Raw genomic sequence first — 16,190 nt, 5'->3', positions numbered from 1 at the left:
GCCGCCGCCGCCGCCGCCGCCGCAGCCAACGCCGCCTCTGCTGTCGCCCGCAGCTCTAATCCCCACAGGGCCCGGCGGGGATTCCACAATGGCCACGAGCTCTTCTCCGAGGCGTTCGGCCTCTTGGTCGCTCTCTTCCTCCGCCATGAGGCTCTCGCCGCCCAGCGCGTACCAGCCCCTACGCCGCCGCCGCCGCTGTAGCTGCCTCGGCTAACCTCCTCCTCCTCTAGTTCCCTCCCCTTTCCCTCCGCCCCTGCCGGACAGGGCCTCTCGGCTAGGCTTTACTTCCGGCTCCGCCCACCCACGCCCCCCGTTTTTATTGGGAAACTCTAGCCGCCAATCATGTTTATGCCCTCCCTTCCACTACTATTGGTTAAGTAAGCCGTCTGCTTGATAGACCGGCCGTCTGTTGGTCAATGCTGCTCGGCGGTTGCTGGGGACCGCCTACTGGCTATGCCATAGGCGGTACAGGAGGACGGGGCGCGGCGGGGGACACGGCGGCCGCCGCGGGGCTCGATCGGGCGGCGACGGCTACGGCGGCAGCGAAGGATTCTCCTCCTTCCTCACCCCCTCGCTCCTCCTTTTCTTCCTCTTCCTTTTCTTTCCGGCCGGGTCTCGTCCACTTCCCCTAACGGCGGCCTCGATCCTACGGTACCAAGGAGCTAGGGAGGCCGAGGGTGGGCCCGGGGCCTTCCGTCCCGAAACGGGAACCGAAGGCGGGGCCGGGGCGCCGTTGTCGGCGGGAGGAAGAGGGAGGAGACGGGAAGCCTGACAGCGGCCGCCTCCGCCAGGCGGCTGCCGCCTCCTCCCTTAAGACTGCCGCCAACTCGACTGTCGAGTTCACGGGCCCACGGCCGGCAGCTGGGACGCGGCCCTGCCCAGCTAGCGGGTTGGGGCGGTGGGGCGCCGGCGTGCTGGGTTTGGCGCGAGAGGACGGAGTCTAGACGCCAGGAACGTCTCGCGCCCCGCCTCTCTTCCACCCCCGCCCGAACCCTGTGTCCTGGGGAGCGCGAGGAGGTGCAAAGCGGAGCAAACTAGAAGGAACTGGGGTGGGAAGTGGTGGGGTAAACGTTGGAATAGGGTTTGTGATGTGGAATTAACCCAAAAAGCGATTTTAGAGACACCTGCGTGATGGCTGTTGACGTTCTTGTTAATGTTTTCATCCACCCTGCTTTCCCTCCCCCTTTCTCATTTTTTCTTCTCATTTGTCTTCGTGTTTTACAGTAAAGGCATGACTTCTCGTCATCGCAGGGAAAATAGGGTGCAAGCCCAGAAACCATTTCCCCATCACCACTTCTTGAAAAACTGATTTGAAGGCATCTCCAGGGTCGAACAACCGGAAAGTGCCAGGATTTGTTACGTCTCTGGCTTTGCGCTGGAGACCTTTTACTAAGTATCAAGACGAAAAAAACTGGAAACTTATCCGGTAAACATTAAAACTTGAAAACTTCTGATGAGCTTAGTTTGATCTAGTAAATGATTTGCTGTTTCTTATTTGTTGGCTAATTACTGTTGTTAATTTTTTAACTTCCTTCTTTGTTTAAAATATCTTCTGTTGAAAAGACTTGTTCTTCGGGTATGTAAACTCTAGCCTCCTCTACTGGGTGGATATATTTGCCTCTGCAGTAACAGACTTTTGAAAGTTACAAGACATTGAAAAGTATAGGCCTTTCTCATTAGCACGGGTGATTGAGCATTTTATGCTACAAGAATATGCATAGAATTACGTATTATGTGCAAAGAATTACGTACTTATTGTTTTAGTGTTTGAAATCCAAATATTTAAAATAGAAGACTTTTCACATAGAAAGTAAGATTTAGGCATTACTGGGCACAAAAATTTAATGTTTTTCATAACTAGCTTAGAACCGTTAATCATAATCAGTACTGATTTTTTTCTAGGAGTAGAAAACACATACATTAACTTAAAGTACAAAAGTGTGATGATAATTGACTAAGTACTAATCAGTAATCATATCTGTCTTCTCTACCATTGCAAATGTATATTCTAACACAATATTTGGCAAATGAGAGCCATGCACTAAAAAAATTTTAATGGAAAAAATATAATTAAATTTATTAAAACTTATACTTCGTCATACTTGCTAGAATTTCTGTGAAATGTTCAGTCTTCTGGGTTGGGCCCTTGAGGATCTAACACATTGACAATTTAAGGATTTTTGAAAGAGATTTCATGTTACCCAGCTATTCTCTAGGGTAATGAATGGAATACTCCGTTGTTTTTGATTACACTTATAAGGCATAATTCTTTAGAGCACACTTAGGAATCTTTCTGTAACATATTTATACAGAACAGAATTTCATTTTGAATTCTGTCAAGTTTATTTTAATTTCTTAAATTTTTGTTGTAAGAGCTTAGCTAAAAGGCACAGCCCCAGAGAATAATTAAGACTTAATGATCATTTGTCACTGACCAAAGTATATTCATTATCTTAAGTTTTCAATGCCCATATGTTATGATTTGGGCACTTAGTCCAATGATCATAAAGGTTTGTTATAGGATAATTTGAGAAATTATTAAGCTATTTCTAAAATAAATAGTTGGACAAATAGTGAAAATGCTCATTTACTTTTTTCATCAAGTTTTGATTGAGCACCTGTCATATACTGGGCATTATGTTAAGTTTCAGATTTTGTTCAAACTTGTAATAAATATTATGAAATTAATTATTCATGTTTAATGGAAAAAGGAAACCAAAAACTATTAGAGATAAATAAAGCAATTTGCGTATCTCGATTATCACCTTTTGGAAAACTAAGGAGAGGTTGTATACATTTAAAAATAACTTACTTTGAACTTTGTATTTTGGCTTTAAAATTTAATGTCATTGTTGCTGTTTATTGTATTTGATTTATGTTCTTTTTTAGTTTTTTTTTTCCTCTGCCAAACAATTTTGGATACTATATCTCTCTTCATATAAAATTGTGCTAGTTTAGAAGGCCGCCTGTTTGAACAAACTTTGTATAGTTTTGTTCCTACAGTTGGTTGCCCCAGAATTGAGAAGGGAAAGAAGCTCTAAAATACATGTCTAAATTGGATGAGATTAATATAATTAATTCTCTAAATGTTGCCTGTGATTAGGTTTTCCTAAAAGGTGGTGACATCTGGGATAGTTTAAGTTCTTTCTTCATAGATCTAATTTATCTGAATTTCATAAAAGTCATGGAATGGACCTAGTTGTTACTAGTACCTTGCTCTAGTTTTGCCTTCCCTTACATGTTTCAGGTAAGTTAAGATTTAATGGACACACAGTCTACTAATTTGAATTAAATTTCTTAAAGTCTTTAATCTTAAACTGTTTATACCCTGACTTTATTGTTGATTATTTTCAGGATGAACTGTTGTTGTAACACTTACTTTGTTTCTCTTGTCTTGAAAGAACCTTATTCAAAGTCAGAATGGAACGATTTGTAGTAACAGCACCACCTGCTCGAAACCGTTCCAAGACTGCTTTGTATGTGACTCCCCTGGATCGAGTCACTGAGTTTGGAGGTGAGCTTCATGAAGATGGAGGAAAACTCTTCTGCACTTCTTGCAATGTGGTTCTGAATCATGTTCGCAAGTCTGCCATTAGTGACCACCTCAAGTCAAAGACTCATACCAAGAGGAAGGCAGAATTTGAAGAGCAGAATGTGAGAAAGAAGCAGAGGCCCCTTACTGCATCTCTTCAGTGCAACAGTACTGCACAAACAGAGAAAGTCAGTGTTATCCAGGACTTTGTGAAAATGTGCCTGGAAGCCAACATCCCACTTGAGAAGGCTGATCACCCAGCAGTCCGTGCTTTCCTGTCTCGCCATGTGAAGAATGGAGGCTCCATACCTAAGTCAGACCAGCTGCGGAGAGCATATCTGCCTGATGGATATGAAAATGAGAATCAACTCCTCAACTCTCAAGATTGTTGACAAGGAGGTTACCACCATTGTGATCAAGATAAATAATGTGGAGTATTAAAGTTCTGTGTTGATTGTGTGGTTCATTTTTATATTTATTTCATTTAAAATCATGTGATGCAGAATAGTTTTGCAATGTGTATATAGTTGCAGACAAAAAAAAAAAAAACCTCACTGCAAAACTTATTGTTAATTTTAGTCACCAATGGTATAAAGCAAAATTTAAGTTTAAAGTATGCTAGGATACTTGAAACCTAATGGTTATCTTTAAAATTGATGGTTTTTCTCCTGAAATGTTTGTGCATGGATGAACTGCCCTGCTTCTTTACCCTGGTGCCATGTATGATTACTTGTGAGATTACTTAATTACTTGGATTGAAGACTAGCCTAGGAAATTGAAGCTGCTGCCAGGCAACACCACTCACAGTAACTTAAAGGAATTATTTCTGTTTAGAGGATCCTCTTCAAAAAGGGGTGGTGGGAAACTGTTCCTATATCTTCAGATCCTTAGTAGAAATGACTGTGTTTATTTCAAAATGTGTTTTACTTGTTTATGATGTAGTTACCTTAACTATCCTTCAATTCCTCACTCTCTCCCCACCCACCCCACCTTCTTTTTTAAGGGCTTATTGTTGTATTTAGTACCAGCTTCAAGTGACCAAAAGATTAAAATCTCAATGTCAGTGCCAAAAGCCATAGGGGATTTTGCAGTGACAGGATTTTAGTCTCTTACTATGAACACAAATTTTTGAACTGTAGCTTTCATTTTAAGCATCCTCTTGAATTTGTAAACTTTTTTTATGTCTTGGTGTTAAAAATGCCAATCTCGAAGTCTTTTATTTAAACAGGTAGACACTTTATGGTTGAGTTTCCTCTTTACAGAAAACTAGTAATTTTTGGCTGCATAACTTCGTATGGCATACATTATACGAAGTTATACGACTTTCCGCGTCTGAAGTTTTGTTTTTACAGACTGCAGTTCCTAATTCAGGTTGTCAAAGTGGTCTTCTGATTTTAGAATTTATTTTATTTGAAAAATAAGCCTGCCCCCCCAATCTCCTGTCAAAATTTGAACTGTCAGTTTTTCTCATGTTTTAATTATGTTAAAGAAAAACAATAAACGCCTAGATTAGTTCTCTCATTGATAAAGCACATAGATGAGGCGAGAAGCCATAAAGCAACCAAAATATGTTTTGCTTTTACTTCTAAAAAATAATTTGCAGGCAACCATGTTTAATTCGAATTATCTAGGATGGTATAAGATCTAAGAAGCTAGAAAAATAATTGAGTTTTATAGCACTATTTTCAGAATGCAAAAATAAGGTTAGATATACAGTGATTTTGATATTTCAAAATGTGATCTGATTCAGGCTGCTCCTATTGTTTAAGTATTAATTTGCACTGACAGCAAACACATCATGGCAGAATAGCTTTGAGTAGCCCTAAGCAGTAAATTGGATGGTGCTGCACTGTGAAAATATCAATAATTCACATTTGAGTTTCTAGTAGTTATTGCTGATTTGATGATCATTTAGGTCCCATATATCTTAATATATTTTTCCAGGCTCCTAAATATTCTCTCAGTTTATTTAGGATCATTGTCCATTCTCCTGTTAGAATTATATCATGTCTTTAGAAGCGTTTTCCATCCTGTGTGTGGGGATTTAATATTAATGTTTCTTTACTGATTATGGAACTTATGTTCCCTGAAACTCATAAACGTCTCATAAATAAATAAGGCGGAATGATTGTTTTAGCCTGCTCAACTGGAATAAATTCATGAAATCATGATTGGCATATGTTAGATAACAAATGAGTATGTCTAACAGACATAACGTTAGTTTGGAGATGTAATGGACGTGTGTACAGAAGCTTTCAATCTTAACTATATAGTGTTAGTGTGATGCTCTACTCTTGGAAAAATAGCAGCTTTTCTATTTTATAAATTGTATGCATAAACATAAGATTTGTAATGTTTCATTTATAAGCTGCCTTCTTCAGCACATGCTTACCTGTTAATAGTGTTTTCTCAAAGTTTGATAGTTTGTCTTCCAGAATTTCACTATATGCTTAAAGTAAATAGTTCCTAGCTTGTTGAAATGTTAAATTTCTTTTTGGCTTTTATATGATTCTATGGGGCATATAGCAAGCGTAAAAGACATTGTGATCATTTCTTAAGGAGTGAAAATTTAGAAAGATTATGTATGAGAGCCTTTATAGTTATTTTATCCATTATCTTTAACTTTTTTTTTTTTTTTAAACAAATGCTACTTCCAGTTAATGCATTTGGCCCTACTGAATTTTTAGGGACCAGAAAACTTTAAAGAAAAAGTTCTGCATCTTACAATTATAACCAACTAAGTATCAACTTGAGATTGTTCTCAAGTATTAATTGCTTTAAAACTATTGTAAATACAGTTGGCAAATCTCCAAGCTGACAGTTTCATGTTAAAACTTTTGCCTGAAAGAATGTGTACATGAATGTTAATGGAAACACATGTAAGCAAAATAAAATTTAAGGTGGCCCAAAACAAAGTCACAAACAATTTGTCATTTATTGCTTAATCTTTTAAGGGCTCTCTGTGGTTTGACTTGGCCCAACTGCCATTAGTGAGGACAGATCACCTTAAAATGTCAATTTGGTTCATTACATAGAAATTTAGTTCTATGATTTCATTGAAAATCTTAGCCTAAAATAAATTGCTTTAGCTTCTGGTCAACACCAATTAAAATGTGAATAGTGAAGTGGCTATCCTAAACCTTGGTCTCAACCCATACTATCATAGATTCCTGAGGTAAATACAGTTTTTATCCATTGGTATTCTACTTGTATCCAGAATACTGTATTAATTAAAAAGTTACTATGTTAATTTTTGTATTCCTGTGCTTATTTTATTTTTTGCTCAAGCATGTATCCTTAGTATAAATGTGTCGCTTTTAAAGTTTTGTCTCTGTGACTTTTAGAAATAAATTTTTAAAAAATTGTTTCAGAGGTTTTTGAAAGCACATTTTATTGTTTTGTGAGTCAATAAGATATATTTCATAATTCCAAATGATCAACAGAATTTTACTAATTGAGTTATTTTTCTACTAGTTGTATCTCTGTTTTGTAGTATTAGTTCTAATGCCTTGTGTAAAAGCATAGATTTTGTCAAGTCAGATTCACATCATAGCTATACATAGCCCTTTTTCGCCAAAATTATATAGATAATATTTAAGCTTAGTCAGTGCTTTTAATTGGAAACATTTTTGTTTTCTACTTTTAAAACTTTTGAAAGAAAAGGTCCTAATTTGCTTTATTTATTTATTTTTTTTAATTGGGTTTTTGAAAGATCTGCTGTATTCTTATTTGCCACTTGGGGAAAAAAATACATAGAGGGTAAAAATCTTTTATCTTTTAATAATTTTTATCTTTTAATAATTTTATGTAGTTTTGAGGGAAAATATCCCTGCTACTACTCACTCCTATTTGGAAAAAAAATAATTTATCAGGTAATTAATATGTATTTTTCCTGGGATCAAATGGTAAAAGGACTTTAAGAAACAGTCAATCCTGTGTTGCGCCTGCACCGCGCTCAGCCAGTGAGCGGGAACCAGTCTCCACATGGGATCCGAACCCTTGGCGCTCCCACCGCCGCGCTCTCAAGCGGCGCACTCTCCAGTGCGCCACCGGGCCGGCCCATTTATATCCCTCTTTCCTCTTTGATTTTTTTCTTTTTATCATGCTCATGTAGTACCTATTCAATAGTAATAATAGTGATGATGATGATGATTTTATGTACTGTTACTAATCTAGCAAGTCCTACCTTTATGAATATATCCTACATAAATGTCTAGTATATAAAGATATATGTACAAGGAGGTTCATTTTAATATAATACGAAACAACTGCAAATACTGTAAATGTCCAGAAATGGGGCAACAGTCATAAAATTATGACACATCTATATTATGAGATATTCAGGTGATCTAAAAGTATGGATCAAAAGAGACGTTTGCAATAATTGCTAAATTAGGAAACTACTGTCCAGAAATGGGGCAACAGTCATAAAATTATGACACATCTATATTATGAGATATTCAGGTAATCTAAAAGTATGGATCAAAAGAGACGTTTGCAATAATTGCTAAATTAGGAAACTACAGAGTATATATTCTCACTTTTGAAAAAAAAATAGTGCCATATCAGTGCAAATATTTGTATGAGGTGGGCAGACGCACCAGATGTTAAGATTACTGACAAGTGATGACACTAAATGGGACGGGGAGAATATTAACCTATTTTTTATTTTTTTTATTTTTTGGTTTTTTTATACACGTCCTTATGGTTGGCTTATTTATTACAAACACATTATCTTTTGCACACACACGAAATATGAAGTACACTTTGATCCAAACCTGTTCACACAATAGTTATATTCTAACTGTAAAGAATAGCAATATCACATCATTTATCTACCCTAGTAATGAAAATATTAAAGCATTTTAATTCTTTAATTTCCATTAAATGATTTTAATGGTTTAGCAAGTAAGGTATCTTTTTTCTATTTTTTACTTTTATAAAGTTTAGTTACACATTTACAAAGTTAGGTCATCTTTCTTTTTCCCAAGTCATCCATCACTAAGCAGGTAATTGAGAGTCAGTTTCAAAACTATGACTCTAGGATCTGTATTTGTTCATTTTCTTTTCCTATAACAGAATACCTGAAACAGTAATTTATAAAGAAACAAAATTTATTTCTTACTTTCGTAGGCCGGTAAGTCCACGGTCCAGAGGGACGCATCTGACGAAGGCCTTCTGGGTGATGACTCTACGGTGACACAGGGTGTCACATGGCAAGGATGGCATGAACAAGAGAGCTAACTTGTCATTTGCTCTCCTTATAAACCCATTAGAACCACACCCACGACAACCATTAAACCATCAACTCGTTACTCCATGAATGGATCGATTCATTCATTAGGGCACCACCCTCACAATCCATTCACCACATAAAGGTCCCACCTTCCACCACCATACTGGTGTTTAGGTTCTAACATGCGCTTGGGGGGACATTCAAACCATAGCAGTATGCCTGTGCTTTACTTTGTAAGTAGCCTATGCTTTCTAGTTGTTTACAGTAGTTGTTGTACACATTAATCTACTGTGCTTCAACAATGCCTACAACAAGCGTAAGTGTAATCACTGCTGAAACCCTGTAGATACGTTTCAGAATTTGCCAGTTAATGAAAATAAAATGAATGTTACGTATGTCATCAGGTAATTCTTTTAACCTAATAATTTCTATATGCCACCTTAATTTCCTATTTCAGAAAACCAGCATCAGAGTAGGAATGGAACTCCATGTCTGGTATTCATTTGTCACCTAACTCTATGCCTCTGTAGGAAGGTTGCTATTTCAGAACTTACAGTCTTTTGAATGCTCGTTGCCTACTGAGAGATCACCTAGCATCTATCTCCTTGATTACTGATGCAGTAATAGTTCCTTCCCTACTCAGTGTATCAGTAACATAGAACTGTCAAAGGTGCGATCTTTCCCTATACTAATGGCCATCTGTTCTTAATCTTTCTTTCCTATCTGATTTCCTTCTTTCTCCTCTAATGCCTACTAATCTCTTCCCCTTGTAGATTCTCAGTGCTGCACCTTTGGCTAAAACAAAATATTAACAATTCACTGTGACATCACAAGAGTTGTAAGTATCAAATGCTTGTCTAGAATCCATGTAGTCATTGTTCCACATTTTTAGGCATACCCATAAAATGAAGCAGATTTTTGTAATTCTGTCTTCAAATACTACGAGAATGCTGCATTTAGTAACTTCACCAAGTCATACATGCTCATGACTCTGGATTCTACATTTTTATAGAAATAGGCTTAACAACCAAATTTTCTGCCACTTATTAGGCAATTAGCCTTAAATTCATCAGGTGAATATTAATGTGTCTGTCACATTGACTTTTCTGTCTGTTAACCAGTATGGAGCTAATACTATAAATATATGATAATGAAGCTAATGCTATAAATACTTGATTGTCTGAATTGTTTTCTTAAGGCCATATAGAACATCGATCATCATGCTACATTTAGGGAAGAAATAACATTTATAGATATGTTTTAAAATTATATTTAGCATATTTTTATATCATTTTACTTGCCTCTGTATTCTTTTTTTAATTTGTTATTTTTGTCAGAGCAATACATGCACATAGTTTAAAAACTCATATAATGCTAAATGATTTATAATCAGTAATCTCTGCCTCATCCTCTCACCCTTTCCTAGTCTTCAATTCCCCCCCACCCCAACCTATTTTAACTCCTTCAGGTGTTTCTTCTGACACTACTTTCATATTTCTGAATAATATGCATATATCACCATTTTTGATTTATCAGTTTTAGACATGTTGCTTAAAATGAAGGTTTTGTTCTTTTCCATAATCATTCCACACTTTTCCTCACCATGGGATTTTTATGCAGTTAAAATCAATAAACAGTGTTTTAATTTTCATAACCATACAAATGACTGTTCACCATTGAACCAAATAGTATATTGTGATTTTTCCCTTCTCATATAACTTTTCAATGTTTCTTAAAATTGATAATTTCATATTTTTCTAATTTGCTTTGTATTCTATTTTTTTTCGAACCAAATAGTATATTGTGATTTTTCCCTTCTCATATAACTTTTCAATGTTTCTTAAAATTAATAATTTCATATTTTTCTAATTTGCTTTGTATTCTATTTTTTTTCCCCTAATTTACTAGGAGATATGGTAAATACCTGTAAATAGTCTTGCCAAATGCTTATATATGTCCAATAAACTATCAATTCCATTTATTTTCCTGGCAACCTCCCTTCCCAGGCTTCTTTTCTCCTTCTCAAATCTGAACTTGTTTTTCTCTATGTCCAATACAGTGGTTATCCTGGGATCTCTCTTTGCTTTGCTGCTTTTCTGGCTAGATCTTTTCTTTCCTGTATCCCACATCTTATACTCTGTTTAATCCATTGCTTGGTTTAAGCACATCCTCCAAAAGCTTCTTAAGAAAGAATGCATGGAAGGTATATTTGTTGATATCTTACATCACTGAAAATAACTTCATTGTCCCTCATGATTAATTGAAATATGGCTAAGTAGGTTGAAAATAATTTTCTTTGATAATTTTGAAGACATTGCCCCATAAATATAAATCACAGTGCACTATTTGGTCTTTCAGTATCTAATATTGTATTAAGAATTGTAGAGCTTTTCTCAGTCTTGTTACTTAATATATAATGTGGTTTTGCATTATTTTTATATTATATTTGTAACATATATATTTACTGCCACAAAAGCAGCAAAGCAAAGAGACATCCAGGATGACTACTGTATTGGACCTAGAGAAAAACAAATTCAGATTGAAGTAAGAGGAAAGAAGACTGGAAAGGGAGAGCTCCAGAAAAATAAATGTAACATATATTATTTTATATTATATTTATATTATTGCTTTGATAATCTACTCTCCTCTATTAATTTTATCCTGCTTTTTATTTCTAAGAATCTTTATTGTTTTCTGGACATTTACTTTTTATAGAATCCCAGCTTAGGTTTATGATTGCAGTATTTTCTTTTATCTCTCTGTGACTATTATAATTTTTTAAAGCTTTCTTCTGCATTGCCTCTTTTGCCTCTTTTTCCTCCAGGTTCCCTTATTTTTGACTGTTTGTATCAGTCTGTCTTTTTCCTATTGGAAACATTATTTACCTAGTGATCCTTAGATACACATTCATATTTAAAAACTAAATAGCTAAATGTAATCCTTGTGTGCATAGGTGGGACTTGGCAACAGGTAGAGTAATCCAGAGCAAAATGTAATCTTTGAAGAACCCCCAAATTTTTGAAAATATTTTCAGTTTTGAAAATATTTTATCAAAAGGCTTTCAGTTTCTTCTTTCAGCCTCACAAGGAAAGGGGTGACAAGTATATGACTAACATACCCAATTACTGGAATTGTGAGAGGAGGATGAGTAAGGGGGGTGTTATAGGTGGTTGAATTGATCCCCCCTCACCCCAAATTCATATACTAAAACCCAAATCTGCAGTACTTAAAAACGTGAATTTATTTGAAAATAGGGTCATTGCAGATGTCAGTTAAGATAAGGCCATACTGGAGTAGGGTGGGGCCCTAATCCTGTATAACGGTGTCCTTACAAAAAGGGGAGAGTTGGACACAGACACAGGCACACAGGGAGAACCCCGTGTGAAGATGAAGCAGAGATCAGGGTGATACAGCAGAAGCCAAGAAACATCGCAGATTGCCAGCCAGCCACCAGAAGCTAGGAGAGAAGCATGGAATGGATTCTACCTCACAGACTTCATGAGGAATCAACCTTGCTGAAACTTTAGTCTTGGACTTCTAGCCTACAGAACTGTCAGAAAATACATTTCTGTTATTTAAGACCCCAGTTTTTCATGTGTGGTACCTTCTTATGGCAGCATGAGGAAACTATTACATACAGTTCAATATGTAATAATTCCTTTAATCCCATGTTGTTAAAACTTTGTCTCCTCATTACAACCCTCTATTCAACTGGATTTCCTGAATCTGAAGCATCTCTGGTTCAAATTATCCAGAGAACAATCTTCTGGTCTCTTGCTTGGTGGTGGGTGTGAATGTGTGAGTGAGAAAATAGTTGCCTGTTCTGTGGTCTAGGAAAGTGAGCTTGGAGCACCCTGAGTCTTCTCTTTGCAGCCTGCAAGAGCAAGCCTCTGAGGGTTTTGTAGGCTGAACTGATTCACTCTTGTATATTTCCTCCCCTCTAGTCAGTCACTTACTATCCATCCAACCACTCTCTAATTTTTGAAATTTGGGGCAATTTCTCATACATTGTGTGGCCTGTTACATTTCATTTGTCCTTGTGTTTTATACACAAAGACACACACACACACACACACATTTATTTTTAATTCCTGTATTTTTATTTTAATAAAGTTTTATGAGAGAAAAGAGTTAAATGCATGGGGCTAACTCATCATTTTGAACCAGAAGTACTTTGTTTTTGGTCTCAGTATGTTACATTTCAGCATCAAAACCAGAGCCTGAATAGATATGACAGGCCAAAAACATGTATTTGCTTCCTTCTACCAACGAAATCCCTTAAAATCTGAGAAGAAATGAATAGTAGCATTTAAAAATAAGAAAGAGTTCCATGAATAGATAAAACATATTGCGGAATTTCTGAATAATGAAAAGATTGATTGTATGAATGATGAAAAGTAGACTGTATTAGATTGATTGGGAAGCAAAAAAATAGAGAAAATCCAAAGCTCAAATGCTTTCAAGAAAACTGCTTCCTGAAGAAAACCTCTTTTGAATTCAGAGCAAATTCAGAAAAATGGTAAGCACAAAGTGAACAAAAATATGAAGATTAGGAGATGTCTCTGAGTAATCACCAGGATAAATGGCTAATAAGGCCGTGTCTTGCCACACTTCCTACATATACTAAACAGAAGGTAGCACTGTTTGCTGCTTTTTGACTGTGATATAACACCCATAAACTACACTATAATAAAATGAACTGCTTAGTTTTATAAGCATGGCTTCTATTATAATGTAGAAAGGCCTAAAAAATATTCCAAGAAAGAGCCTGTGATAAGTTTAGAACATGGTCAATGAAAGAAAAGAGACAAATATCTGCCCAGCTCCTAAGTGCAGCAAATTACTTTACTGCCTGTGATGGTTAATTTTATGTGTCAGCTTGACCAGACTACAAGGTGCCCACATATTTGATTAAACATTACTTGGGGTATGTTTGTGAGGGTGTTTTGGATGATATTAACATTTGAATCAGGAGACTGATTAAAGCAGATTGCCCTCCCTAATGTGGGTGGAACACATCCAATCAATTGAAGGCCTGAATAGAACAAAAACCCTGACACTCCAGAGAGTAAGAGGGAGTTTCCTCCTACCTGATTGCTTTGAGCTGGCACACTGGTTTCCTCCTTCCTTTGAAATCAAACTAAAACATTGGCTTTTCCTAGATCTTGAGCCTGCTGCTATTTGAACTGAAACCACACCATTGACTGTCCTGGTTTTTAAGCCTTCAGACTCATACTGAAACTACCCATCGATTCTCCTGGGTCTCCAGCTTGTTAAGAACAGATCTTAGGACTTGTCATTCTCCATAATCATGTGACCATGTGAGCCAATTCTTTATAATAGGTCTCTCTCTCTCTCTGTGTATGTGTGTGTGTGTGTGTGTGTGTGTGTGTGTATAAAAATACATCTTATTGGTTCTTTTTCTCTGTAGAACCCTGACTAAAACTAATTTTGGTACTGAGAGTGGTTCTAAAGGAACAGAATTTTAAAGGTGTATTTTCTAAATTGGTTCTGGAATTTCTAAAATTGGCTCTCTAAGCTGATTAGATTTTAATATGCTAATGATTATGTTTCCAGTAGTAAAGAGAGCAATAATGGTCCGTGGCATGATGTAGCCATGAAGATACACAAATATCACCACTGAATACTCAACCACTTATAAGAAGCAAAGAGCTGGGTGGCTGTATAAGATACTTTAAAACATTTTTTGCAAACTAATGAATATAATGAGAAGGGCTGATTACTCCTAATGTCACAGGACAAAGTGGGGGGAAAATGAATGAGCTCAGGCATTTGAATTCCCGGGTCAAGCACTGCATAAATAACCTGAAAGTTTCTATGTGTGCCCTGAAGGAGACTCTTAATGCCTATAGCCACAGGGCTAAGATTGCTGAGAATCAAACCCAGAATCTCATTCTGCAACTTGCTGAATTACAATGCAAGTTGAAGACCCAACCTCATATGTTATTTACTTTTAAAATAAGGGTATTAATTGGGAAGGATTGGGATCCTGAAAGTTAGCATAGGAATGTGCAGGAAGACCCCGAAGAAACCAGGGGCTATTAACCTCTAAATTCTTATGAGTCTACTTTGGCAATAGGAATGGTCTCCCCATCCCCAGTAGCAACCTCTTCATTCCAAGTGGTTTTAGCCTTCTCACCTTTGTCTGAGAGGATTAGCTATACTGCCTGAGGAAATTGTAACAGCCACTACTGATGCAGTTGCCATGCAAAACATTAATAAGTCTTCTCAGGACCCATTCCTACCACCCTTCTTTTCTTCTAGACCTATTACTAGACTCGTGACCCAGCAGGCTCCTACAAGTGAGGTACAAAGTGTGACCCATGAATTGGAACACTACACTCCAAAAGAATTATTTGAGATTTTTAATTTATATAAGCAGGAGTCTGGGGAACACATGTGGGAATTAATACTAAGGGTGTGGAATAATGGTAATAGAAACATAAAGTTAGATCACACTAAATTTATTGATATGGTCCCACTAAGCAGAGTTTCCACATTTAATGTTGTAGCTTGGAGTTGAAGCTTAAGAGGTCAGGTGATCAATGGAGTTTTAGCTCAGGTCTATATCTCAGTGGGTCCATTGGGTCTCTGAATCCATTGTGTGGTTGTTTCCTCAGTTCCAGAATACATAATTGGAATAGACACACTCAACAGCTGACTGGATTCCCACATTGGTAATGAGACTTGTGGAGTGAGGGCTAGTATGGTGGCAAAGGCCAAGAGGAATTACCTCTACCTAGGAAAATAGTAAACCAACAGCAATATCACATTTCTGAAGGGCTTAAAGAGATTAGTGTCCCCATTGAAAGAAACAGGGGTGGTGATTCCCACCAATTCCTTATTCAACCCTCCTATTTGGCCTGTGCTGAAGACAGATGGATCTTGCAGAATGATAATGGATTACCATAAGCTTAATCAGGTTGTGACTCCAATTGCAACTTCTGTACCAGATGTGGTTTAATTGCTTGAGAAAATTAACATATCCCTTGGTACCTGGCATGCAGCTATTTATCTGAAAAATGCTTTTTTCTCCATAACTGTCAATAAAGACTATCTAAAGAATTTTGCTTTCAGCTAGCAAGGCCAGCAATATACCTTCATGGTCCTACCTCAGGGGTCTATCGACTCTCCAGCATATGTCATAATTTTGTTCATAGGGATCTTGATTGCCTTTCCCTTCTATAAGATATCCCACTGGTCCATTTCACTGATGTTATGCTGATTGAATCTTGTAAGCAAGAAATGACAACTGCCCTAGACTTATTGGTAAGACATTTTCTGTGTCAGAAGGTGGAAAATAAATCCAACAAAGATGAAGAGGACCATAAAGAAAAGAAAACAAAAAGACAAAACAAAAAAGAAAAAAGATTCAGGGGCCTTTTACCCCCAATAAATTTT

The 16,190-nt window shown here is 37.0% G+C and overlaps 2 protein-coding genes across 2 annotated transcripts in view; one reads left to right on the top strand and one right to left on the bottom strand.

Moving 5' to 3' along the window:
• Positions 1–147, bottom strand: part of LOC103599016 (zinc finger protein Rlf-like) — a 92,044-nt gene extending 91,897 nt beyond the window's left edge. The window contains exon 1 of the mRNA XM_008583089.1: positions 3–147. Within this exon, the coding sequence (XP_008581311.1) occupies positions 3–147 (145 nt within the window). The remainder of the gene's footprint in view (positions 1–2) is intronic.
• A 363-nt stretch (positions 148–510) lies between these two features.
• CGGBP1 (CGG triplet repeat binding protein 1) lies at positions 511–4,004 on the top strand. Its single transcript, XM_008583086.1, has 3 exons — positions 511–651; positions 1,225–1,426; positions 3,402–4,004. The coding sequence occupies exon 3, from the start codon at positions 3,421–3,423 to the stop codon at positions 3,922–3,924; it is 504 nt and encodes a 167-aa protein (XP_008581308.1). The 5' UTR covers positions 511–651; positions 1,225–1,426; positions 3,402–3,420; the 3' UTR covers positions 3,925–4,004.
• Positions 4,005–16,190: the final 12,186 nt, after the last annotated feature.

This window comes from Galeopterus variegatus, unplaced genomic scaffold (genome assembly GCF_000696425.1).
Source record: "Galeopterus variegatus unplaced genomic scaffold, G_variegatus-3.0.2 Scaffold2826, whole genome shotgun sequence".
Lineage (NCBI taxonomy): Eukaryota > Metazoa > Chordata > Mammalia > Dermoptera > Cynocephalidae > Galeopterus > Galeopterus variegatus.
This window is presented reverse-complemented; position numbering and strand designations above follow the sequence as displayed.

What these genes read in the sequence shown, in the direction of transcription:
- CGGBP1 (XM_008583086.1), top strand. Translation starts at nt 3,421, where the DNA reads ATGGAACGATTTGTAGTAACAGCACCACCTGCTCGAAACCGTTCCAAG.